This window comes from Phacochoerus africanus, chromosome 8, assembly GCF_016906955.1.
Source record: "Phacochoerus africanus isolate WHEZ1 chromosome 8, ROS_Pafr_v1, whole genome shotgun sequence".
Classification (NCBI taxonomy): Eukaryota; Metazoa; Chordata; class Mammalia; order Artiodactyla; family Suidae; genus Phacochoerus; species Phacochoerus africanus.
In genome coordinates this window covers 90,636,683-90,664,126 of record NC_062551.1, presented here as the reverse complement: position 1 = coordinate 90,664,126, position 27,444 = coordinate 90,636,683, and the positions used below count along the sequence as shown (strand labels likewise).

The following is a 27,444-nucleotide window of genomic DNA, read 5'->3' as shown; positions in this document are numbered from 1 at the left end:
ATGTATTTCAGTTATTACTTTTAATGAAGTCTCATTTATCATTTTTTTCCTTGCATGGCTTGTGCTTTTTGTGTTCTATCTAAAAGATCTTTACCTAACCCTTTTTTCCCTTACCTATTCAGTAAAATGTTGAATAGAAGTGGCAAGATCAGATATCCTTGCCTAATTTGCCATTAAGTATGATGTTGGCTGTATTTTTTTCTTTTTTGGTAGACACTATCAGATTGAAGAACTTATATTCTGAGATTACTGAGAGTTTTTAATCATGAATGCATGTTGAATTTTATTCAATGCTTTTCTCATATCTATTGAAATAATCATGTGGTTGTGATTTTCTATAGTTACAGCAAACTTACATTTCTGGAATAATTCCTGCTTAGTCGTAATGTATTATCCTTTCTATATATCCCTACATTTTTTTAAAGGAATGGGGTGGCTAGGGACAAGAGAGGGAGGGGGTGGAAGGGATGGACCGACAGAAATAGAACAGCGCGAAGAACGAACTAATGGAGATCGAGGTGGGAGCGGGAGAGAGAGATGGAGAAAGTGAAGTAAGGCAGCAATAAAGACACGAACAACAGGAGTGCGTGAGGGATCTGTAGTGCGGGAGGTAGGGAGGGAGCGGGAGGGAGGGCGGGATGGATGGAGGCAGGTCTGGATTTCTGTCGTGCTGGCTGTATTTCGTGGAGGGGCGGAGCGCAGGGTTCTCGTTCGTCTAGTTCGTTCATACTGTATTCCTCCCTTCCCCCTCCTCCCCCCCCTTTCTTTTTCTTTCTTTATTTCTTTCTTTCCGTCTTTCCTTCTTTCTTCTTCTTTCTTTCTTTTCTTTCCTTTTTCTTTATTTCTTTTTCTTTTTTCTTCCTTTTTATTCTTTCCTCTTCTTCCTCTTTCCTTCTTTCTTCCTTCCTTCTTCCTTCCTTCTTCCTTCTTTCTTCTTTCTTTTCTTCTTCTTCTTTCTTTCTTTCTTTCTTTTCTTTCTTCTTTCTTTTTTCTTTCTTTCCTTCTTTCCTTCTTTTCCTTCTTTCTCTTTCCTTCCTTCCTCCTTCCTCCTTCCTTCCTTCCTTCCTTCCTTCCTCCTTCTTCCTTCCTTCTTCTTCTCTTCTTTCTTTCTTTCTTTCTTTCTTTCTTTCTTTTCTTTCTTTTCTTTCTTTCTTTCTTTCTTTCTTTCTTTCTTTCTTTCTTTCTTTCTTTCTGTTTTTTCCTGGGAGAGCTGAAACCATAGTTAAGTCTCACTTTGGTGATGTGGAGATCAACATAAGTGGTTCCATTTTGGGTCTGTCATCTTGTTTTTAGCATCCTTCGGGTTCTGTCTGTTTTGCTGCCTGTATTTGGAGACTCTGTTTCTAGGTGCATGCATACCCAATTAGGATTGATGTATTTTCTTGAATTGGTGCCTTTACTTTATGAGATGCCCTTTTATTCCTGGTAATAGTCTTTGTTATAAAGTACATCTTGTCTGATATTAATATAGCCATTCAACTATCTGTCAGTATTTGCACGGTATATTTTCCCAACTTTTTTACTAAGAAAAAATAGACTTTATTTTGTATGGCAATTTTAGGTTTACAGCAAAATTGAGCAGAAAGTACAGAGTGTTCCCATATTCCGCCTGCCTTCCCCCCCCCCACCCTCCAGTCTCTCTCACTATCAACACCCAGCACCGAAGTGGCACCTTTGTTATAGTTGATGAACCTGCCTTGATATGTCTGTAGTTTCCATTAGGGTTCACTCTTGATGGTGTACATTCTGTGGGTTTTGACAACTGTATAAAGACATGTATGCACCATTGTATTATCATACATAATAGTTACATTGTCCTAAAATCATCTGTGCTCTATTTATCCCTCTCTCCTCTATAATCCCTGGCAACCACTGATCTTTTCACTGTCTTCATAGTTTTGAATTTTCCAGAATATCCTGTTGTTGGGATCATACAGTATGTAATGTTTTTAGCTTGAATTCTTTTACTAAGTAATATGCTTTTAAGGTTCCTTCATGTCTTTCCATGGCTTGATAGCTCATTTCTTTTTAGTGTTGAATAATATTTATTGTTTGAATGTACCACAGTTTATTTATCCACTCACCTACTGCAGGACATGTTAGCTGTCTCCAAGTTTTGGAAATTATGCATAAAGCTGCTGTAAACATCTGTGTGCAAGTATTTTGTGTGGACATGTTTTCAACTCCTTTGAGTATGACATTGAGAAGGGGTGATGATGGAGTTCCTGTCGTGGCTCAGTGGAAATGAATCTGACTGGTAACCACGAGGAAGCAGGTTTGATCCCTGGCCTTGCTCAGTGGGTTAAGGATCCGGTGTTGCCCTGAGCTGTGGTGTAGGTTGCAGACGTGGCTTGGATCTGGCATTGCTGTGGCTGTGGCATACGCCAGCGGCTACAGCTTTGAATTGATCCCTAGCTTGGGAACTTCCATATGCCGCTGGTGTGGCCCTAAAAAGACAAAAAAGAAAAGAAAAGGAGTGATGAAAGGAAACACCTTTGCCTTGTTCCTAATCTTAGTGAGAAAGTTTCTAGTTTCTTGCCATTAAGTATAATGCTTGTCATGGGTTGTTTTTGTAGATACTCAACAAAAGTTATTTCCCCCCATTTCAAGTTTACTGAGAGGTTTTTTTTTTTTTTTTTTTTTTTTTTCCTGATGGATGGGTATTGGATTTTGTCAAATACTTTTTCTGCATCTATTGTTTTGATCATGTAATTTTTCTTCTTTAGCTTATTGATGTGATGGATTACACAAGCTCATTTTTCCCCCCAGCTTAGACAGCAGGTAATTTACTGTACATGTGTTACATCCAGCTGCAACTGAGAACAGAACTAGTCCCCAATGTCACAGGTCCAGGGCAGAGAACCAAAAGGGACCATTTTGATATGAGCAAGGTGGGTCGTAAAGTGGTTGAGGCTATCAGAATGGCTAAAGATGTTCTAGGTCCATTGAGATACATTCTAGACAGAAGGCATGCAATCCACCAAATTGGACCAGCATCCCTGGCCTCTAGGCATTGTTTCCTGTCCCGTGGGTTCCATGGCTGTGTAAGTTTCCTTGGTCCTCTGCCTCATCTTTCTTCTTTTGCACTTCAGCCTATGGATTCACTTCTTCCTGCACTTTACTCTCACGGCACAGAGGTGTCTCAGAAGATGGCTCTAAGGCCAGGAGAGGACTAACCCAGTTGTGACTGTTAAGCCAGCCTTGCATATCTGTGATACATCCCCCTTGGTCATGGTATATAATTCTTTTTATGCATTGTTGGATTTGATTTGCTAATGTTGTATTGAGAATTTTTACATCTATGTTCATGAGAGATATTGGTCTTTAGTTTGCTTTTCTTATATAATAGCTCTGGGAGTTCCCATCATGGCTCAGCAGAGATGAATCTGACTAGGATCCATGAGGATATAGGTCCTATGCCTGGCCTTGCTCAGTGGGTTAAGGGTCCGGCATTGCTGTGAGCTGTGGTGTAGGTCACAGACACGGTTCAGATCTGGTGTTGCTGAGGCTGTGGCATAGGGCAGTGGCTACAGGTCCGATTTGACCCCTAGCCTGGGAACCTCCATATGCCATGGGTGTGGCCCTAAAAAGACCAAAAAAAAAATCTTTGTTTGGTTTTGGTATTATGGTAATGTTGGTCTCATAGAATGTTAGGAAGTATTCCCTCTGTTTCTGTCTAGAGATTTGGCATATTTCTTCCTTAAATATCTGGAAGAATTCATCAATGAATCCATCTGGGCCTGGTGCTTTCTGTCTTTTGTTTTGGAAATTTGGTATTTTCCTGTATTTATTTGATTAATTTGATAGATATAGGCCTATTCTTTCTTCTTGTGTGAGTTTTGTCAGATTTAGTCTTTCAAGGAATTGGTCTGTTTCTTCTAGGTTATCAAATATGTGGTCATGGACTTGTTTACAGAATTCCTTTATTATCCTTTTAATATGTGGGACTTGTACTGGTATCCCCTCTTTTCTTTATGGTATTGGTCATTCATGTCCTCTTTTTTTCTTAGTTTCTCTGGCTAGAGGCTTATTAATTTTACTTATCTTTTCAAAGAACCAGCTTTTGGTTTTGTTGATTTTCTCTTCTGATTTCTTGTTTTCAATTTCATTGATTTTTGCTCTAATTTCTATTATTTCTTTTGTTATGTTTATTTTTAAAGGATTTTTATTTTTTCTATTATACTTGATTTACAATGTTCTGTCAATTTCTTCTGTACAGAAAAGAGGCCCAGTCATATATATATGACTTTTTCTCATAATATCCTCCATAATGCTCCATCACAAGTGACTAGATATAGTTCCCAGTGCTATACAGCAGAATCTCATTGCTTATCCACTCCAAATGCAGTAGTTTGCATTTACTAGCCCCAAACTCCCAGTCCACCCCATACCCTCCTCCTCCTCTTTGGCAGCCACAGTCTCTTCTCCAAGTCCCTGAATTTGTTTCTTTTCTGTAGATAAGTTCATTTGCACCACATATTAGATTCCAGACATAGGTGATATCATATTGTATTTGTCTTTCTCTTTCTGACTTACTTCACTAAGTACAGCAGTCTCTAGTTCCATCCATTTGCTTCAAATGGCATTATTTTGCTCTTTTTTATGGCTGAGTAGTATTCTGTTGTGTATATATACTGCATCTTCTTAATCCATTCATCTGTTGATGAACATTTAGGTTGTTTCCATGTCTTGGCTATTGTGAATAGTGCTGCAATGAACATAGGGGTGCATATATCTTTTTCAGTGAACATTTTGTCTGGATATATGCCCAGGAGTGGGATTGCTGGGTCATATGGTAGTTCTATAGTTTTCTGAGGTACCTCCATACTGTTTTCCATAGTGGTACCAATTTACATTCCTGCCCACAGTGAAGGAGGGTACCCTTTTCTCCCCATCCTCTCCTGCATTACTTACTTGTTGACTTGTTAATGATGGCTGTTCTAACCAGTGTGAGGTGGTACCTCATTGTAGTTTTGATTTGTACTTCTCTAGTGATTAGTGATGTTGAGCATTTTTTCATGTGTCTGTTGGCTGTCTGTATGTCTTCTTTGGAGAAATATCTATTCAGGTCTTCTGCCTATTTTTCAATTGGGTTGTTGGTTTTTTTGCTGTTGCATTGTATTAAGTTGTTTGTATATTTTAGAGATTAAGCCCTTGTCAGTTGCATCATTTGAAACTATTTTCTCCCATCCCATAGGTTGTCTTTTGGGTTTTTTTTAATGGTTTCCTTTGCCATGCAAAAGCTTGTCAGTTTGATTATGTCCCATTGGTTTATTTTTGTTTTTATTTCTGTTGCTTTGGGAAACGAACTTAAGAAAACATTTGTACAGTTGATGTCAGAGAATGTTTTGCCTATGTTCTCTTCTAGGAGTTTGAAGGTGTCTTGACTTATGCTTAAGTCTTTAAGCCATTTTGAGTTTATTTTTGTGCATGATGTGAAGGTGTGTTCTAGTTTCATTGATCTACATGCAGCTGTCCAGTTTTCCTAGCACCAGTTGCTAAAAAGACTGTATTTTCCCATTTTATATTCTTGCCTCCTTTGTTGAAGATTAATTGACCATAGGTTTCTGGGTTTATTCCTGGGTGCTCTATTCTGTTCCATTGGTCTGTACGTCTGTTTTTGTACCAGCACCACACCATCTTGGTTACTGTAGCTTTGTAATATTGTCTGAAGTCTGGGAGAATTATGCCTCCTGCTTGGTTTTTGTCCCTCAGGATTGCTTTTATGGTTCCATATAAATTTTTGGATTGTTCGTTCTAGTTCTGTGAAAAATGTCATGGGTAATTTGATAGGTTTACTTTAGACTTGACTTGCCCTTCATTTCCTAGTTTTCTTATGTGGGAGCTTTGGTGATGGGTTTTAGATCTTTATTCTTTTTTTTTTTCTTTCACTTTTTAGGACTGCACAAGTGGCATATGGAGGTTCCCAGGCTAGGGGTCAAATCAGAGCTACAGCTGCCAGCCACAGCCACAGCCACAGCAATGAAGGATCTGAGCCGCATCTGCAACCTACACCACAGCTCATGGCCCCACTGAGTGAGGCCAGGGATTGAACACACAACCTCATGGTTCCTAGTTGGATTCGTTTCTGATGCACCACGACAGGAACTCTGAAAGTGAATTTCTTATAGACAACATATAGTTGGGTCCTGTTTTGTGATCTACTCAGGCAATAACTGTCTTTTAATTGGTGTTTAAAGAGATTATTGACAAAGTTAGGTTATTATCATCTGTATTTGTTACCTTATCTTTTCTATTTGCTCTCCTGTTCTTTGTTATTTTTTTTTCTTCCCCTCTTTTTCTGCCTATTGTGGTTTGAACTGAACATTTTATATGATTCCATCTTCTTTCTTTTCTTAGCATATCAGTTATATCCCCCCACCCTTTTTTTTTTTTTTTTTTGTCTTTTTAGGGCTGCATCCACGGCATATGGAGGTTTCTAGGCTAGGGGTATAATCGGAGCTATAGCCTCTGGCCTACACCACAGCCACAGCAATGTGGGATCTGAGCCACGTCTATGACCTACACCACAGCTCATGGCAACACCAGATTCTTAACCCACTGAACAAGGCCAGGGATTGAACCTGCAACCTCATGGTTCCTAGTCAGATTCGTTTCTGCTGCACCATGATGAGAACTCCTAAATAGTTTTTTTTAAACTTTTTTTTTTTTTGTCTCTTTAGGGATGCACCCCTGGCATATGGAAGTTCCTAAGCTAGCGGTCAAATTGGAGCTGTAGCTACCAGCCTACACCACAGCAATGTGGGATCTGAGACACATCTGTGACCCACACTGCAGCTCATGGTAACGCCAGATCCCTAACCCACTGATCAAGGCCAAGGATTGAACCCACATCCTCATGGATACTAGTTGGGTTTGTTACCACTGAACCACAATGGGAACTCCCAGACCTAACTAATTAGGAGTTCCCATCATGGCTCAGTGGTAACGAACCCACTGAACCATGATGGAAACTCCCATTTTGTATATTTTCTTTTGGTATGTCTTCAATATTACAATCTCAAATATGATGTAATTTGATGTCAATCTCACCCAGTATATTTTAAAATTTCATTCAGTTTTTTTTTTTTTTTTTGTCTATTTGCCATTTCTTGGGCCGCTTCCATGGCATATGGAGGTTCCCAGGCTAGGGGTTGAGTCAGAGCTGTAGCTGCTGGCATACGCCAGAGCCACGGCAACTTGGGATCTGAGCCGTGTCTGCAACCTACGCCACAGCTCATGGCAATGCTGGATCCCTAACCCACTGAGCAAGGCCAGGGATTGAACCCACAATATCATGGTTCCTAGTCGGATTTGTTAACCACTGAGCCACGACGGGAACTCCCTAAAATTTCAGAATGGCATTTTTTTTTTCACTCTATAAGTTTCATTTTAGTCTTTAAAAAATATCTTCCATTGTTGTCTTCAATATCTTCATGTTTTTCTTTATATCCTTGATATATAATAACTTTTTTAAACTTACTTTTTACTAATTTCATCATCTCTACCATTTTGTGTGTGTGTGTGTGTGTGTGTAGGAGCTACCCCTAGGCATATGGAGTTCCCAGGCCATGGATCAGATCCAAGCCACAGACATGACCTAAGCCACAACTGTGGCAACACATATCTTCAACCCACTCTGCTAGGCTGGGGATTGAACGTGTGTCCTAGCACTCACAGATGTTGCAGATCCCATTGTGCCACAGCAGGAACTCCATCTCTATCATTTTTGAGTCTGTTTCCTTTGGTTAAATGTTCTCCTGGTTAAGGGTTACTTTTTCCTGCTTCTTTGCATGTCTAGTAATTTTTATTGAGTGTTAGACATTGTGAGTTGTACATTTTGGATGCCGATTTTGTTGTATTTATTTTTAAATGTTTGAATTGTTCTAGCATGCAACTAACCTACTTGGGATTAGTTAGATCCTCTTAAGTCTTGCTTTTAAGTTTTGTTAGGGCATGTCCAGATGATCCTTTAGTGTGTGGCTAATTTAGCCCCACTACTTTTTACATGATACTCATGTTAGGACTTTATTCAATGTCCCATGAATTATGCGGCCTCTCACTCTGGCAGATGGGAACACATACTGTTCCCAGGATTTGTTCAGCTCATAGTTTTCCAGTGATTCTTTCCCAGAATCAGAGTTTCACCATGGACTCAAGGGGAATTTTCTGAAGATCTCTGGATCTCTGTGAAGTTCCATCTTCTGTGGCACTCTGCCCCAGAAAGTCTAGTTGTCTTGGCTTCCTTGAACTCTGATATCTTTCTCTTCAATTCAGCAAGACTGTTGGTCTCTGTTTGGGTTCCCCTTTCCTGTTCTGCAGCCAGGAAACTGTTCCCACACAGTAAACTGGGGCAATTGTAGTGCTCTCTTTGTTTATTTCCCTTCAGAGATCATAGTCCTTCACTGCATAGTACCCATTGTCCAAAGGAGTTATTTCATATATTTTGTCTGTTTTCAAGTTGTTTATGATGGGTGGGAATTTTTCATAGCAATAAATCCTTCGTGAGTAGAAGGACAATTCTTCATTAGTTTTAAACTTCAGTAACCTCTAAAAATATTTCTGTTAAGTTTAAGTTCTTTTTCTTTTCTTTCCTTTCTGTCTTTTTTAAGGACATACCTCTGGCATATGGAAGTTTGCAAGCTAGAGGTTGAATTGGAACTACAGTTGCTGGCCTATGCCACAGCCACTGCAACACCAGATCTGAGCCACATCTGTGACCTAGGCTGCAGCTTGCAGCAATACTGGATCATTAACCCACTGAGCGAGGCCAGGGATTGAACTTGCATCCTCATGGACACTATGTCAAGTGCTTAACCGGCTGAGCCACAACAGGAACTCCAAGTTCTTTTTCTGAAATGCATGAAGCTGGGTTCCCTGGTGGCTCAGCAAGTTAAGGATTTGGCATTGTCACTGCTGTGGCTTGGGTTTCTGCTGTGGCTAGGGTCTGCTCCCTGGCCCAGAAACTTCTGCATGCTGTGGGTGTGGCCAAAAAAAAAAAAAATACATGGACTTTTATTTTTTTTAAATATGTTTTTTTTCGGAGTTTCCACTGTGGCTCAGTTGAAACAAACCTGACTAGTGTCCATGAGGATGTGTGTTCGATCTCTGACCTTGCTCAGTGGGTTAAGGATCTGGTGTTGCTGGGAGCTGCAGTGATAGGTTGCAGATGAGGCTTGGATCTGTTGTTGCTGTGGCTGTGGCATAGCCAGGAGCTGCAGCTCTGATTTGACCCCTAGCCTGGGAACTTCCATATGCTGCAGGTGCAGCCCTCACCACCCCCCTTCAAAAAAAAAAAACAAAAAACCCTTTTTCTCACTTTTTATTCCTTCTTTTTTCCTAGTCATTTAAAATATACTTGTTTGTATAACTTTTCTATTTTTATAATTATATTATATACATATCATCCCAAAACTCAGTAGTTTTGGTCATCCAAAAATTACTTATTCTTCTGCATTTATGCATCTGTTTATTGGCTGGGGCAGCTCTGCAGATCTAGGCCCACTTGGGAGCCTCTGCTTAAGACTCTGGCAGCTGACATGACTCCACTTCTCACTGAAGACCTGTGTTCAGCTCTGCTTCTGGAATGTTGGTTTAGGGCCCTGGATGAAGGAGCAATAGCTACTCAGGGGAAAATCTTCTCATAATGATTGCAGAGGCACAAAAGAACAAACATAAACACATGAGGCTTCTTAAGGCTTCGTCTGGGGACTGATCCACGGTCACTTCCTCCGCATGCCACTGATCCAAACAAGGCATCTTGCCAAGCTCTAAGTTAATGGATGTAAAAGTCCCCTCTGCCTATGATGAAGCCATAGCAAGGGTGTGGATGCCAGCAAGGATGCGGTACTGGGCCAATAACTCAATCTATCACAATTCAGTCTACTGAATCTATCCCATGGTTCAATGTTTTGAAGTGTTTGGAGATCAAATTTGGTATATTGTTTTTGCTCACACTTATTCACAGTGCATTATTTTCTTGTGCACTTTATAATTTGCGGTTGTGTGTTCATATATGAGGGGGGCATTTTTTTTAATGAAACTTCCACTGAAAGAAGGTCTTTTGCTTCGCTTTGGCTTTGCTTGAGGAAACCTTCCCAATAAAGACTTTCTTTCAGTTTTTACTAGATGCCCTAAGTTTCATATTAGCTAAGGACTATGTACTATGTTTATTTCTCAGCTTATTATGCTAATTTCTGATGTTGCAAGGAGCTGAAATTTGAACTCCATACTTGTGAGAACAGGTTTGTAGTTACTAAATCTCGAGAGACTTTTTCTTCCCACTAGCACTAGGGCTGAGAGAGAAAAATGACTGGCATTATGCAGGAATTTCAGTCCCAGCTCTGCCACCGGTGGGCCTAAAGCCTTTTCTCCTATTCCCACAGCATCATTAAAAGCCAATTCCCTGGGTTCCCATCATGGCTCAGTGGAAATGAATCTGACCAGCATCCATGAAGGCACAGATTCGATCCCGGCCTTGTCCAGTGGGTTAAGGATCCAGTGTTGCTATGAGCTGAGGTGTAGGTCACAGACACAGCTTGGATCCAGCGTTGCTGTGGCTGTGGCTGTGGTGTAGGCCAGCAGCTACAGCTCTGATTGGACCCCAGCATGGGAACCTCTGTATGCCGCAGGTGCGGCCCTAAAAGGACCCCAAAAAAAAAAAAAGCCAATTCCCTGTTAACAAAAGCAGGACAAGAAAAGCATTGGTACCCACATACTCACTTTGATTTTCTTTCCTTTCTGGTTTCGATATCTCTTTTCAGCTCAGCTATCCACTTTATTTTTTTAAATTAAATTTTAATGTAATTTGTGTACTTATTTTTTCTTTTTACGGCCGCACCTGTAGCATATGGAAGTTCCTGGGCTAGAGGTCTAATTGGAGATGCAGCTGCTGGCCTATGCCACAGACACAATGCCAGATCCCAAGGCTTATCTGTAGCCTATGCCACAGCTTGTGGCAGTGCCAGATCCTTAACCCACAGAGCAAGGCCAGAGATTGAACCTGCATTCTCACAGACACCATGTCAGGCTCTTAACCCACTGAGGCACAACGAGAACTCCTCAGCTCTCCACTTTAAAAGCTGTTTATTGTAGGAGTTCCCATTGTGGCTCAGTGGTTAATGAACCCAACTAGTATCCAAGAGGATGTGGGTTCAGTCTCTGGCCTTGCGCAGTGGGTTAAGGGTCTGGTGTTGCTGCGAGCTGTGGTGTAGGTCGCAGATGTGGCTTGGATCCCTGTTGCTGTGGCTGTGGTGTAGGCTGGCACCTACATCTCTGATTCGACCCCTAGCCTGGGAAGCTCCATATGCCACATGTGCTGCCCTAAAAAGAGAAAAAAAAAAGTTTTTTTGTAAAATTTTATCCAGCATTTCTGTTTTATATTGCATTGCATTGTCTCTTCCCCTGGATTTCTCCTTTCTTCTTCCCCCAGTATTTGGTTGAAACCTTCTTATCCTTCAGGCCTCATTTCTTCTGAAACTTCCAGTAAATAATATATCCCTGTTATTCTCCTTTATAGGAAAGTTGGCTTCCTTTATAGGATTTATCACAATTTATAATCTTATATGCTTTATTTAACTTCTGTCTCCCCCATTAGACTCTAGGTTCGTTGTAGGCAGAGACTAGATCTATTTTATTTTCTACTGAGCCCCAGAGCTTAGAATGCTTAGAATATGGCAGAATATATATGGAGGATAAACATTTGTTGAATGAACAGTCATGACATTTGGAAATATCATATTAATGGCTGTATATGTGGCATTACATTAGCCAAAGTAATTTCTTTTTTTTTTTTATGCATGCTTTATTTTGAGTGCATATATGTATTTTTCGGCTGTGCCCATGTTGTGCAGAAGTTCCTGAGCCAGGGATCAAACCCACACCATAGCAGTGACCAGAGCCACAGCAATGACAATGCTGGATCCTTAATGCACTGTGCCACCAGGGAACTCCAGTCAAAGAAATGTCCGAAGTGTTAATCACATGTGTTTTCTCAAAGCTTGGGAAATATAAATGAGGAAGGGGCTCGAGCAGCCTGCTTTAGGGATCTACCCTAGAATCTGTTCTGGTCAACTTTTTTTTTAATTAAAGCATAGTTAATTTACAGTGTTGTGCCAATTTCTACTGTACAGCAAAGTGACCCAGTCACACATATATATACATTCTTTTTCATACACACACACACACACATATTCTTTTTATTTTATTTTATTTTATTTTGTCTTTTTGCCTTTTCTAGGGCTGTTCCCACGGCATATGGAGGTTCCCAGGCTAGGGGGTCTATCGGAGCTGTAGCTGCTGGCCTACACCAGAGCCACAGCAACGCAGGATCCGAGCCACGTCTGCAACCTACACCACAGCTCACGGCAACGCCAGATCCTTAACCCACTGAGCAATTCCAGGGATCGAACCAGCAACCTCATGGTTCCTAGTTGGATTTGTTAACCACTGAGCCACGATGGGAACTCCACACACACATATTCTTTTTCTCATGTCATCCCCCATCATGTTCTATCCCAAGAGATGGGACACAGTTCCCTGTACTATACAATAGGACCTCATTGCTTATCTATTCCAAATGTAATAGTTTGCATCTCCTGGTCAATGTTTTAACCAATGATGGTATGATAATATTTATGGTATATGTCAGAGAATTATCCAGGCTTTGTCCAGACTCTTCATTGAAAGAAGTATTTGATTAATTATTAATGAATTAATATTAAATTATTTCTGGCTAACTTAAACAGAAAAGCAATTTAATTGGGAAGGTATTAGGTAGCTCATAGAATTGACCCAGAACTACATCTAGTTACTTACTTACGATGGAGCGTGATGGAGGATAATGTGAGAAAAAGAATGTATATGTGTGTGACTGGGTCACATTGCTGTACAGTAGAAATTGACAGAACACTGTAAACCAACGATAACGGAATAAATAAAAATCATTTAAAATTTTTAAAAAATAGAAAAGAAGGGATGGCGTTCCCGTCATGGCTCAGCAGAAACACATCTGACTAGTAACCATGACGTTACAGGTTCAATCCCTGGCCTTGCTCAGTGGGTTATGGATCCAGCGTTGCCGTGAGCTGTGGTGTAGTCTGGTGGCTACAGCTCTGATGCGACCCCTAGCCTGGGGACCTCCATATGCCACAGGTACTGCCCTTATAAGCAAATAAGTAAATAAATAAATAAATAAAAATAGAAATAAAAAAATAAGAAAATAAAAAAATAAATAGAAAAGAAGGGAGTAAGAAAAAAAAATCTCTGAGTTCAGTCCACTTATAATGTCTAAACCTCAATGAACCCATTTTCCTGGCTCAGAACGTGGTTACTCTGTGTGAGAGTTTCCTGATTCTGGGTAAGGGGGATGCCTAGCCCAGGCTCTCAGGTAACTCATGGTCCAGTGAGGGAGGCCTAGAAAACCAGATTTATCAGAATCCTTCATCCAGCTTTCTCTTTTCAATGCCTTTCAGGGGTTGAAAAGCCTGGGCCGCTTTCATCTTTTGAGGCTGTTGCTATAGTAAATAGTAAAGGGCTATATAGATAGAGTTACAAAATTGTGGTATGTTTCAAGTATGTGAATATTGAATGCTTTTTAACACACATGCTAAAACCCAATTGTGTGTCTAACCTCATTGGATATAATGTCAAAACTCCCACTGATGTTGCTGCTGGGTCACTAGAGTTCTTGTTCTTGGTCACCCCTCTTTATCTCTGCTCCAGCTATGTCCGGCTCTGACATATCCTGGTGTCATTGCTCAGTCCTTCTGGAGGCTTCTCCAGAACCAGTCCTGGGAAGCCTTCCTGGGCTCCCTGCCTTACCGAATTCTGTTCTTTGCAGGGAGCATCAAGTGTAAAGCTGAGAAGGGATCTTCTTATGCTAAAACTTGGCCACCTCTGGTGCATCTCTGGTCCTAACCTAATCTCTGTGCACCTCTGTCCTAAGCTAATGCCTGTGCATCTCTGGTTCTAAGCTAATGCCTGTGCATCTCTTTTAGGAAGCTTTATGGGCTTTGTTCTGGGTTTGGCTTCCTGTGTCTTCTCCTCACTTGCCCTTGAAGGAATCTACCCTCCCTCCACCCCCGAGATTCTGTTTCTAGTTTTAGAGCTCCCCTGGGTCGCAGCTGAGCTGGACTGACCGCCATTCTCCAAGCTCAGGGCATGGCCGAGGTAATCGTGTTCTCCCACACCCCAAGTTCTCTGTGATCCTTTGCCGCCTCCCCACCTGTGGAGTGGGTGGGAGCAAGGGGTATGCCTTTTAGAAGTAGTATTTTGCATTTAACAAAGACCCCAAATGTACAGATGCAGGAGTAAACATAGTCTCCACCAGGGAAGGCCATTTAATTGCATTAAACTCTCAGATTTAGCAGATGAAAAACAAATCCAATTTATGGAAATTAGGAGTGGATAATACCCTGGATGACAGAATCCAGATTTAAGAGGATGGTTCTTGTCAGCTGGAGCAATGGACTGAAGTAGATATGATGGCATTTTGCTGGTGCAGATGTCAGATGTGTCATTTTTAATTCCCCAAATTCCCAATTACATAAGCTCGCGCTTTGCAATCGCTTAATGGCAGCCCACATGTAAAAGGCTTGGGGTTTTAGCTGGAAAGCTTTCCAATTATTCTTGCCAAACCAGCATGACCCTGGTTATGAAACATCTCCAAGTGGCACATTAAAAAAAACCCAAGGAACAGTTTTACTTAAAGCTTTTAGTCGAAGTATAAGCAAAGAGAGAATTTATGGTTTGATGATGAAAGGCTGTAAACCACTTGATCAAATAGGCGAAACATTTTGTGGGAAAATATAAATTATTAAAACAGATTCATAATGAAGAAAATTTGAGTAGACAAATAGTCATGGTGTGACAGTGAAAACATTTTTAAAGACTGATATAAACTAGGCATTGGGTCCAACTGGCTTTATAGGCAAGTCTGTTCAAACCTCAAGGAATCATGCTAGTAAAATGTTTGCAAGGCATGTAGTCTGCTTTAATTGGTCATTGGACTGAGTAGAGAATTTCACGCTGAAAATCACTTTACTCAGAGTTTTGAAGCCATTGATCCCTTGTCTTGTAGCCTCCGTTATTATTGCAAAGGGGGAATGTCATCTTGATTCTTGGGGCTGTGTATACAACTATGTTCTCTCTCTGAAAACTTGTAGGCTTATCTCTTTGTCTCCAGTATCCTGAAAATTTTTAGTAGGAGACCCTATACTGACCTTTGAGCTGGGCTCTCAGTAGCCCTCTCAAGCTAGAATTTTCTGTGCCAGATAAAGAATTGAGATCTTCTCTTTATAAAGAGATTGCACAAATTGATCAGAAAGCACAAGACCTGAGTGAAAAATGGGCCAAAAAATTCACAGATGAAACATAAGTGGTAAAGAAGGATGTTAAAATGTTTAGTCTCACTAGTCATCAAGGCTTATACGTTGAAAGATGATACCATATTTTTCCTGATTAATCATTAATAAACAAGGGAATTTTTTTTAAAAATAATGCTAGTGTGGGTGCTTTGAAATGAACACTTTCATATCATGCTATTGAACATCAAAGTCATTTTTTTCTGGAAAGCTCCTTTCATATCAGAAGCAATCCTGGAGTTCCCTTCGTGGCTCAGCAGAAATGAATCCGACTAGTATCCATGAGGATGCAGGTTCTGTCTCTGGCCTCGCTCAGTGGGTTAAGGATCCAGCATTGTCATGAGCTGGGGCGTAGGTCGCAGATGCAGCTTGGATCTGGCATGGCCATGGTTGTGATGTAGGCTGGCAGCTGCAGCTCTAATTTGACCTCTAGGCTGGGAACTTCCACATGCCGTGGGTGCAGCCCTAAAAAGACAAAACAAAAGCAAAATCAATCTTCAACAATGAACATACAGATCCCCTTTCTTCTTCTTCAGCACCTTGGAGAATGCTCTTCTCTCTGCCTAGGATACTCTTCCGCATCTCCTCCCCCGGGCATTCCTCCTCACCCTTCAGGTGCTAAAGGCCACCTCCTCAGGGAGCCTCCCCGGCCTGCAGTCCAGATCTGGTCCTCTTTTTAATAACCCTGTCTGCCAACCAGCATTCTGGGAGCCTGCAATCCAGATCTGGTCCTCTTTTAATAACCCTGTCTACCAACCAGCATCCTGGGAGCCTGCCGTGGGGAGATGGCCAAGGGTCTCACTGTTCAGTACATAAATTTCCACTTCATCTCTCCATGCTCTTTATGGCACTCCCACCCTCTCCACTGCCTGCATCTCCAGAAAACAAGCTCCCCTCCCTCTACAGGGTGGGGGAAGGATACTACCTAGCCCCTCAGGATGGATGGGGGAACTGGTTGGGCCACTGCCTTCAGTCAGCTCTCCCATTTTTGATGCCACTACCTCTCCACCTGCAGAGGTCGTTAGTGTCTTCACTCACTTCTTAGGATTTGCTCAGGCTTTTCTGCATTTCTGAATCGCTCACGATGAATTACTTTCACAATTGAAAAAAGCCCCAAACTTTCTAAAAATTTAAAATTCATACCTTTTGACCCAGTAATTTCACTTCATGGAATATCTTTCTTTTAAGGAAATAGGCAATTTGGACAACGTTTATGTTAAGGCAGCCATGTTATAGTACATATTCAAATAAATGGTAATTATTTGCAAACAATCTAAAAATCCAATATCACGATTATGGTTAAGTCGATAATGACAACGCCATAGGATAAAGCCACTGCGTGGTGTTTCCAAAGATGAAGAAAAGGCTGATGATTCATTGAAAAATGAAAAAGGAAGACTGAAATTTTAGGTATGCCTTTACTTGGATTTCCTTTCTTCCTCCCTCCCTCCCTCCCTCCTTCCTTCCTTCCTTTCTTTCTTTCTTCTATCTATGTATCTATCTATATATCTATGTATCTATGTATCTATCTTTTAGGGCCACTTGGCAGCATATGGAAGTTCCCAGGCTAGGGGTCAGATCGGAGCTGCAGCTGCTGGCCTACGCCACAGCCACAGCAACTTGGGATCTGAGCTTTATTTGCGACCTACACCACAGCTCATGGCAATGCGGGATCCTTAACCCACTGAGTGAGGCCAGGGATTGATCCCGAATCCTTAGGGATACTTGTTGAGTTTGTTACCACTGGGCTACAATGGGAAGTCCCTCAGATTTTATTTAAAAATATGCATGAAAGAGCCTGTAGGGAGTTACTTCTGAATATTAACAGTGGTTAACCCTGGAGGGTGGGATCTCATTGTCTATAACGATCATGCACTACCTTTATAATCCCCTCCAAAATTCTACATATGAAAGGGAGAAGAGGTAATGTAATCCTAGGTTGCATTAATAGAGGTAGAAGTTTTGAGATAAGAGAGGTGATAATCTAGGTTATTCTGACCACATGGAGTATTGTGTCTCGCACTTAGGGAAGTGTGGCACATGTTAAGAGGAAAATAGACAGGAGTTCCTGCTATGGTGCGGTGAATTAGGAATCTGCCTGCAGTGGCTTGGGTCGCTGCAGAGGTGTGGGTTTGATCCCCAGCCCAGAGCACTGGATTAAAGGATCCAGTGTTACCACAGCTGTGACATAGGTCGCAGCTGCGGCTCAGATTCAGTCCCTGGCCTGGGAATTTCCATATGCTGCAGGTGCAGCCATTAAAAAAAAAAAAAAAAAAAAAAGAGGAGTTCTCATCATGGCTCAGTGGTTAATGAATCTGACTAGGAACCATGAGGTTGCTGGTTTGATCCCTGGCCTTGCTCAGTGGGTTAAGGATCTGACGTTGCCATGAGCTGTGGTGTAGGTTGCAGACATGGCTTGGATCCTGCGTTGCTGTGGCTCTGGTGAAGGCCGGCAGCTACAGCTCCGATTGGACCCCTAACCTGGGAACCTCCATAGGCTGTGGGCGGCCCTAGAAAATACAAAATAAATAAATAAATAAATAAATAAATAAATAAATAAATAATGAAAAGAGAGAGAGAGAGAGGAAAGTAGACAAACTCCAAACTGGAAATCAGAATCAGCTGGAGGAGTAGGAGAAGAGCAGGCTCAGGGCCAGCCTGGTAGCTGTGTGTGTGTGTGTGTGTGTGTGTGTGTGGATGCAGTGCTTGGATGGGAAGGGTAGAACTGTTGTGCCCCAAGTGGCCCTTGAGGTCTGAGCCGGGATTGGTGGGAGAAGCCCTAAGGTGGAAAAAGAAGTTCTAACAATCCTGTAATGATAATACCTCTTCCTGCAAATGTCAGTGGTCATGGTGACCTTAGTGGGAAGGGGAAATGATGGCGCCCCAGTCAAGGCACCGGAGGTCAGTAGTGAAATCATGAGTTTATAGCCCAGCAGTCAGTAAGCCCGCGAGTTAGATTGGGAAGAAGTTTTCACATCACCCAGCCCAAGAGCTTTGCTTGTTTATGTGAAGCCCATGGCATTCACTGCTCCCATGGGCTGCGGATAAGATGAGCTTGGATTATGAAAAATTCCCAGTGCACTCCACATAACCCCATCCCTTTCTTTCCTACTCAGGAAGGCAATATGAATTCAAGTGACTGGAATTGACCTTATTATGGAAATAATCTTGAGAATTCCCACTGTGGCTCAGCAGGTTAAGAACCCAGCTAGTATCCATGAGCATTCGCGGTTGATCCCTGGCCTTGCTCAGTGGATTAAGGATCCAGCATTGCCACAAGCTGTAGCCTAGGTCACAGATGTGGCTCAGATCCCATGTTGCTGTGGGTGTGGCGTAGGCCGGCAGCTGCAGCTCCAATTCGACCCCTAGCCTGGGAACTTCCATATGCTGTGGGTGTGGCCCTAAAAAAAAATCTTGACTCGGTTCTGATTCATGAAAAATAGCACATCACTGTGAGCTGCAGATCAATGACGAGTGACAGGTTACTCCGTGCGAGGCTCCTTGTACCTGATTGCCACGTGCCTGTTTCGCATCCAACCCTTTCATTTCACAATAGGGAAACTGGGGCCCAGGGGGAGGAAAGGACCATAGTCAAGCGAGTGGGAGGGATGGGAGGCAGGAGTCAAGCCTCCTATGGCTCTTTCTGTGACCAAAAGTTACCTGTTACCCACTTAGATTTTGGTGGTAGTGAGGGATAGGCTGGTGGGAGGAGGAAGGATGTGATGGAAGAAATGGTGAATCCCCTGTGTTCTGTCCAGGCCACATCACCAAGGAGATGCCTGGGTACCATATATACTGACTTTCTCCTTGACCTCCCTCCACCCGTGCTTAGAGGTGGGGTGGGGTGGGGTGGAGTGTTGGTATGGGTTGAATTGTGTGCCCCCAAAAGGTATGGTAAATTGCTATCCCCCAGCCTCTCCAAATGTGTCCCTGTATGGAAATCAGGTCTTTACAGAGGTGAGAGAGTTAAAGTGAAGTTATTAGGGTGACTCTGATCCAATATGACTGGTGTCTTTATACAAAGAAGAAATTTGAGGAGTTTTAGTCTTGGTGCAGCGGAAATGAATCTGACTGGGAACCATGAGGTTGTGGGTTTGATCCCTGGCCTCGCTCAGTGGGTTAAGGGTCCGGCATTGCTGTGAGCTGTGTTATAGGTCGCAAACGTGGCTTGGATCTGGTGGTGTTGTGGCTGTGGTGTAGGCCAGCAGCTGTAGCTCTGATTTGACCCCTAGCTTGGGAACCTCCATATGCTGCAGGTGTGGCCCTAAAAAAAAAAAAAAAAAAAAAAAAACCAAGCAAACATTTGGACCCAGAGACAGACATGCACACAGGGAGAATGCCATGTGAGGATAAAGGCAGAGGCGGGGCTGATGCTTCGTCCATAAGCTGAGGGATCCAAAGATTGCCAGCAACGCACCAGAAATCAGGAGCCTGGAACATAGAAGGAACCAAACCTGCAGACACCTTGATCTTGGACTCCTGGCCTCCAGAACTGTGAGACAATACATTTCTGTCACTGAAGCCACCCAGTCTGTGGTGCTTTGTTAAGACAGCCCTAGGAAGGGAATAGGGGTGGAGCTTACAGCCACTCTCCTTTGCCTAAGTCTTCACATACTGCCCCCCTGCCCCAGTCTTTGTGGTCCCATCCTCACTACACTATCCACTATCCTCACCCCCCCCTTTTCTTTATCTTTTTAGGGCTGCAGGTGCAGCATATGGAAGTTCCCAGGCTAGGGGTCAAATCAGATCTGTAGCTGCCAGCCTATGCCACAGCCACAGCAATGCCAGATCTGAGCCGCATCCAAGACCTACATAACAGCTCACGGCAACACCACATCCTTAACCCACTGAGCGAGGCCAGGGATCAAACCTGTGTCCTCATAGATACTATCAGGTTTGCTACCTCTGAGTCATGGCAGTAACGCCTATCCTCATCCTTAATCCTCCAGCCCATCTGCCCTTGTGTTTGTGTGGCCACCACTAGAGGACCCAACCCCAGCCTGGCCAAAGGTCCAAGTTCCTGGGCCCTGGCCTGACCCCAGCCCCACACCAAGCTCAGAGCGTGTGAGCTTTGAGGGAGGGGAAGGGTATTGTCCTCATTTGCCTAAACCTGTCTTCTCCTACCTTTCCAATCAGGACAGGTAGGGGATACCAGAAACACAGGCTCCCAGGGCCCTCAGGTTGGGTTTTCTCTAAAGAGACCAACCTCTGACCCCACAGATCTGGTCTCTCACTCTGGCTGGGGGAGAACCCCTTGGAGGAGGACCTCAGCCTCCTGGAGTTATGCACTTCCAACACGTGAACTGTCTGCTTTCTGCTCAGTCTAATTCAACTCCTCATTTCATCATCCAAGTGGGTGCAGTAAGCAGACCATGGGCCCGTGGTGGATGAGAGTGTCTCCTCGGCGATCCTTAGGGACTCACTGGGGAGGTGAAACAGGCTCACACTAAGTGGTGGTCCAGATCGCCGAGAGGTGGAGATCATCCCTGGAGACTGGCTGGAGACGTCAGGGAGGGCTTCCTGGAGGAGGAAGGTCCTGTGACAGCTGTGCTGGAGAGGGTGAGCCAAATTTATCGCATGACCCCTAGGAGCCAGGCACACTCAGTATACTTTCTCTTGTTTTTACTTCTTTTCATTTGTGAGGCAGGCAGTGTTATCCACATTTTATTGGTGAGGAACCTGAGACTCAGAGAAGTAAAATGGTTCACTTAAGGCCACACGGCTTTCTACAGAGTGGAGGCAGCATTTAAACTGAGGACCCTTGGAGCTCCCATTGTGCCTCAGTGGTAACGAACCTGAGACTAGTATCCATGAGGGCGTGGGTTCGATCCCTGGCCTTGCTCAGGGGTTAAGGATCCAGCGATGCTATGAGCTGCGGTGTAAGTCTTGGATGCGGCTCAGATCTGGCATTGCTGTGGCTGTGGTGTAGGCTGGCAGCCACAGCTCCGATTCGATCCCTAGCCTGGGAACCTCCATATGCTGAGGGTGTGGCCCTAAAAAGCAAAAATAAATGAATGGCTAAATAAATAAAGGACCCTTGACTATCAAAGCTCATCTTACTCTTTCTTCTGCATTCAGGCTCTGCCTTTTCCGGAGTACACAGAGGTTTAAAGGGTTTGGAAATGAGCAGGAAAGGGCACTTCAGGCTGACAGAGGAGCAGGGCTGAGTCTGGGGAGCAGTGGGGAGGCTGCTCTGACTCCATCTTAGGGATACCAAGGGAACAATGGGAACCAAAGCTGGAAGAGCGAGGGCTGCAACTTATCAGGCTGAGCCTTCTGACTTGATGGGGAAGCAGTCAGTGAGTGAGTCTGGGGTGAGGGATACGGAGCTGGTGCTCTGAAGACCTGCCTTGATGGGACGTGGGCCACGTTGCTCACCTGCCGTAAAGGTTCTCCAAGAGAAACACGTGGCCACGTGAGATGGACCCCATTCCCCTCTCCAACACTGGCCCCAGACCTCCCCGTGGTGTGGGGTACAACCAGCTTGCCCCCGAGGGCCACTGCCTGAGTGCTCCCTCCATCTGGGTCACTTTCTGTGTGGAAGGTCACGTCTGCCAACACCGGCCTCATTCTCAGCTGCACCTCCCACATCCTAGATGGCTCATTGGAACCTAAGCATCCCCCCAGGGCCCAACCATTCCCCTCCTCTGTGCCTTTGCACACAATTTGCTTTTTTCAGCTGCACCCATGGCATATGGAGAGTCCCAGGCTAGGGGCTGAATCGGAGCTACAGCTGCCGGCCTGCGCCAGAGCCACAGCAGCGAGGGATCGGAGCTGCATCTGGATCCTTAACCCACTGAGTGAGGTCAGTGATCAAACCCGCATCTTCGCAGACACTATGTCGAGTTCTTAATCCACTGAGCCACAATGAGCACTCTCTCTTTCTTTCTTTCTTTCTTTTTTTTTTTTTCAGCTGTGCCTGCGGCACATGAAAATTCTCTGGCCAGGGATTGAACCTGGGACACATCAGCGACCTGAGCCCTGCAGTGACAGTCCTGAATCTTTGACTGTGCCGCAAAGGAACTCCTGCACACAGTTTTCTGTTCAAATACTCAGTGTCCTTTTCCTTCCCCAACAGACTCCTATTCACCTGTCAAAATTCAGTCCAATGGCTTCTTTTTTGTCCTGCACCCTCTGTGGCTCGGAAGAAAGATCCTTCCACTGGACCCTGACCGTCCCTTCCACCTGTCCCCACTGCCATTGCCTGTTCTCACTGGGTGAGCTTCAGGTGCACGGGGAAGAGGTATGGTGCAGGCCCTTGAGCTGCTCCTGCAGGTGGGCAGGCTAGAAAGGGCCCAGATCGGAGGGGGCATGTGATCTACACCTGCCTCCCCAAATTCCAAGGGGTGCAGGCCCATTTGAGCTGGGCTCTGAAGGGCTTGGCTGGCAGGCAGGTCGCCTGGGGAGCAGCATTCAGGAAGGACATGTACTAGTGGGGAATGAGGCTGGGGCACTGGATGGCCTTGGGGCAGATGGGGACAGACACTGATTTGGCCACTGGTTAGCAAGCAGGTCAAGGGGGCTGGGGCAGTGAGGATGAAAAGAAGAGACTGGTGTTGAGGCATTTCAAAAGGCAGGGTGTGGAGTTCCCATTATGGCTCAGTGGTTAATGAATCCGACTAGGAACCATGAGGTTGCAGGTTCGGTCCCTGCCCTTGCTCAGTGGGTTAACGATCCGGCGTTGCCGTGAGCTGTGGTGTAGGTTGCAGACGCGGCTCGGATCCCGCGTTGCTGTGGTTCTGGTGTAGGCCGGTGGCTACAGCTCCGATTCGACCCCTATCCTGGGAACCTCCATATGCTGCGGGAGCGGCCCAAGAAATGGCAAAAAAACCCAAACAAACAAACAAACAAACAAAAAAGTCAGGGTGTATAGGACTCAGGGCTGGTGAGAGGCAGTATGTACGAGTCTGAGGTTTCTTTTTGTTGTTGTTAGTGTCTTTTTAGGGTTGCACCCAAGGCATATGGAAGTTCCCAGGCTAGGGGTCAAATCGGAACTGTAGCCACAGCCACAGCAATGTGGGATCCGAGTCACGTCTTTGACCTACACCACAGTTCAGGGCAATGCCGGATCCTTAACCCACTGAGAGAGGCCAGGGATCAAACCAGCATTCTCATGGATACTAGTCGGGTTTGTAACCCACTGAGCTACAACAGGAACTCCCGGGTTTGCGGGTTTAAGGTGCTGCCTGGAGTTGGAGTTGGAGTTGCAGTTGTAGAGGTTAAAGACAGATTATCCAGGCCTGCAAAGAAAGCCTGGGCAAAGACACTGTCCTCCCAACCCCCACCCCAAGGCACATCACGACACTATCAGTACACACCTTGCTTGTGATCAAGTCCTGTTTATTTTAGAAGGATAAACAGTGGAACTAGGGAGGAGTGATGAGAACAAGACCCTGGTCCCCTTGACAGGGCCAGATCCAGCACAGGCTCTGTCTGTGTGTATGGTCAAGGCCGACCCAGCAGCCTCGACCAGCCTTTTCCTGGGAGAACAGGGTGTGTGGACAACTGGGCAAAGGTGACTCTTCCGTGGGGGAGGGGTAAATTGTCTCCAAGTCCCTCTAAACCAGGTGAAAAAGACCAAAGGGTTCAAACACCCGTGGCCAAGAGCACCCCACGCTGGCTCTGTCTGTGCCTGGGGCAGGCCGCGTTCTGGAGGGGAAGCTGTGGTGCTCTCTGGTCACCTGGAAGACCCCAGGTGTTCGGGAACAACATGCAGCGAGGCCCTATGCCCAGTACGCAGCTGCTTCCCCTAGCCACAGTTCACCTCTGCAGAGCCTTCAAGGAGGGGACATCAAAGGCAGCAAGACGTCCCCGGGCCCACCGCGGGGTGACATAAACCCAGGCCCTTACACGTACTGTTTCTTGGAAGCAGAGCTGCTGGGGCGACTGGGGGGTTTCCGGCCACTCTGGGGGGGTGGGTCCAGGAAGAGGGGGGGTCTGGAAGATGCCAGCCTCTCCTCCGTAGTCAGGTTGGCCCAGTTCTGCTCACTGGACGAGAGCCCGTTGTAGGTGGGGCACGGCGGGGATGAGGGGCCCTCGCCCATGGGGAGGTAGAAGAAGACCTGGTCAGCGTAAGGCTCCGAGGAGGTGCCCTGGGCGGGGGGTGTGTCCTGGTCCCTCCGGGCCCTGATGCCCCGGCTGAGGCAGCGGCACAGCAGGTATGCCAGCTCCAGCAGGTTGAGCACCAGGGAGATGAGTCCGACCACCAGCATGAAGATGATGAAAATGGTCTTCTCTGTGGGGCGTGAGACGAAGCAGTCTACGAGGTAGGGACAGGGTGAGCGCTGGCACACAAACACGGGCTCCATGGTCCAGCCATAGAGACGCCACTGGCCGTACAGGAAGCCTGCCTCTAGCACACTCTTGCAGAGCACGCTGGCTACATAGGTGCCCATCAGGGCCCCTCGGATTCGCAGGTGACCATCCTCGGCCACTGAGATCTTGGCCATTTGTCGCTCTATGGCTGCCAGCGCCCGTTCCACGCGTGGGTCCTTGGCTGGCAGTGCCCGCAGCTCCCCTTCCTTCTGCCGCAGCCGCTCCTCGCGCCGAGACAGGTAAATGACGTGGCCCAGGTAGACCAGGGTGGGCGTGCTGACGAAGAGGAACTGCAGCACCCAGTAGCGGATGTGGGAGATGGGGAAGGCCTGGTCGTAGCACACGTTGGTGCAGCCTGGCTGGGCAGTGTTACACTCGAAGTCCGACTGCTCATCACCCCACACCGACTCCCCCGCCAGGCCCAGGATGAGGATGCGGAAGATGAACAGGACCGTCAGCCAGATCTTGCCCACCACGGTCGAGTGCTCCTGGACCTGGTCCAGCAGCTTCTCAAGGAAGCCCCAGTCGCCCATGGCTCCTGGGCCTCTGTCTGCAGGGAGACAGGGGACAAGGTCAGCGAGGCATCCTTTTCAGCTGTCCTAGCAACAAGCCCGGCGGGGGGAGGCGGGGGGAGAGGCTGGCCACGCCCGTTTTACCTGGGGGGAGGGGGAGGGGAGGAAGGAGGTCCTGGAGGGGAAGAGATTGGTCTGGGGGCTCACAGACAGCAGGACTACATGCAGATCTCTATGATGCTTGCTAAGCTCTGGCAAGGGTACAGCTAAGGTCCCTGCCTCGTCACATCTGTGTCCCGCTTGTGCCCAGCTGCAGTCCCAGGATGACCACAGCCCAAGGAGATCTGAATCAAGCCTAAGGGAACAGAGAATTGGAGGAACTTATCCAAGGTCACAGAGCTGTGCCATGCCCTTCCCCCCTTTTGCCCAGGACGGGCTGTCCCCAGACAGTGGGGGTGGGGGTGGTGCTATCTTCAGCTTCTCAGGGGGCCCAAAGCCTCACGTCCTGGCTCCCTTCTGAGTCAGTCCTCACCCAGTTGACCTCACTCTAACCTCTGAGTTTGTTGGTGGGGGTGCTGCATGAAGGCACATTAGACACTCCAGGCTGCCTCCTGCATTAGCTCCACCTGTCAGCAATAGTGACCACCTGCCGTTTAAGGACCGACTCTGGATCGGGTCCCCTATCTCCATCCCCTCCCCCTACCAAAGCTATTGCTGCCAAATTCTAGACTCTTGAAAGGAACTGTCATAGCAGGGTGGAGGCATGGGCCACAAAGTTCCCAGGACATCAGGGGGAGAGTGGGGGGAGGAAGGTAGGGCAAAGGGGAGGGGGAGGCGCTTCTTTTCCGAGAGAGCAAAGCTGGTTTAGAGCCAGCGGCTGGAGCCAGACCTGGGTTCAAATCCTGACTTTCCTACTAATGAGGACCTTGGATAAGTGATACCTCTTAGCGCCGCAGTCTCCTCTCCTGTAAAACGGAAATAACAATATCCCTACCTCCTAGGGTTATAAGGATACAATGAAAGCAGATGGGAAGCTGGTTTAGCACAGAGGATGGCCCAGGCAAGCTGCGTGAGCGTGGCGGCCGTGGGTTCCCCCAGCAGCAACCCTTAGCCTGTGGCAGGTGGCAGCCGATCCCTGCCTGCCCTCCGCTGGAGTTGGCACCCCAGCCCCCTAGCCCCACTCACCTCCTGCCTGCCTGCTCCGCGGCCCAGGTGGCGGTGCGGACACACGAAGGCCGGAGCGGCGCCCGCGGGAGCCCTGCTGGACGGCGCCTGGCGGCGGGGGCGCCTTAAATAGCGCGCGGGGCGGGGTAGGGGCAGGAAGCGGCGGGAGGGCGGCGGGCGCTGTTCCCAGCGGGGAGGGACGGGAGATGCAGGCTCCCTGAAGCCACTCTCAAGGAAGGGGCCTGAGAGGTTGCACCGGGAGTTGGGGTCGGGGCGTCGGGTGGGGGGGATGAAAAGGATGAGAAACCTCCACCTTTCCCTTCTGCTCTCCGCCGTCTTCCAGCCAGCAAACTCTCCTAGCCTCAGCTTCTTTGGCTGTGGAATAGGGGTCCTCCGAGGCGAAGTTTTTTTCAGAGTGGCTGAAACTAACAGCCAGCACTTTCTGATCTCAGGCAACTGGCCTAAGGGCCTCTGAGAGATGGCAGGTGGGATGAAGGAAGGGCATCCTCCTTAACCCTGGGTGCCTACTGCCCTCAGTCAAAAGGGAGATCACTCATTTGTGGGGTGGCCGCCGTGGACCCCAGTACAGTGGCAGCACTTGGTCATCAAGACGCGTTAGGACATAGGGAACCAGGCTGGGAGAGAGGGGTTATAATCTGCCCTCCCTATAGCAACTATGGGGAGCTCGGATCGCTCCACCACAGAATTCTCCAGCATCCCCTCTCCCGGGCAGGCTACGCAATCAGGGGGCACTAGACAATGCCCATGGACCACTTGAGACTGAGTAGGGGGGACTCTCCCCATCTTTAGCTCATGCCTTTAAATGCCTTTCAACAAGGGTGGAGGGGAGACATTGGAGGAAATGAAAGGGGTGGGCAGAGCCCACCGCTGTTCATTCAAGCATCACCCGGTCTGTGAACATTCATGTGCTGCGGACATTGTAAGTGGAAGTGGGGATTTGACCATAAACCAGCCAGATGTGGTCTCCGGCCTGGGGTGCTCAGTGGCTGGGGCAGGAGGCAGGAATAGAGAGGGTACTGGCCCTTGGGTACAAGTAAATGTGGAAAGTTCTGAGAACTGTCAGTGGGGGT

The 27,444-nt window shown here is 46.2% G+C and overlaps 1 protein-coding gene across 1 annotated transcript; it reads right to left on the bottom strand.

Annotated features, from left to right (window-relative positions):
* Positions 1 to 23,685: 23,685 nt before the first annotated feature.
* GJA4 (gap junction protein alpha 4) lies at positions 23,686 to 26,469 on the bottom strand. Its single transcript, XM_047793251.1, has 2 exons — positions 26,375 to 26,469; positions 23,686 to 25,227 (listed from the first exon to the last, which is right to left on the bottom strand). Exon 2 carries the CDS (start codon positions 25,208 to 25,210, stop codon positions 24,209 to 24,211), a length of 1,002 nt encoding a protein of 333 aa, XP_047649207.1. The 5' UTR covers positions 25,211 to 25,227; positions 26,375 to 26,469; the 3' UTR covers positions 23,686 to 24,208.
* Positions 26,470 to 27,444: the final 975 nt, after the last annotated feature.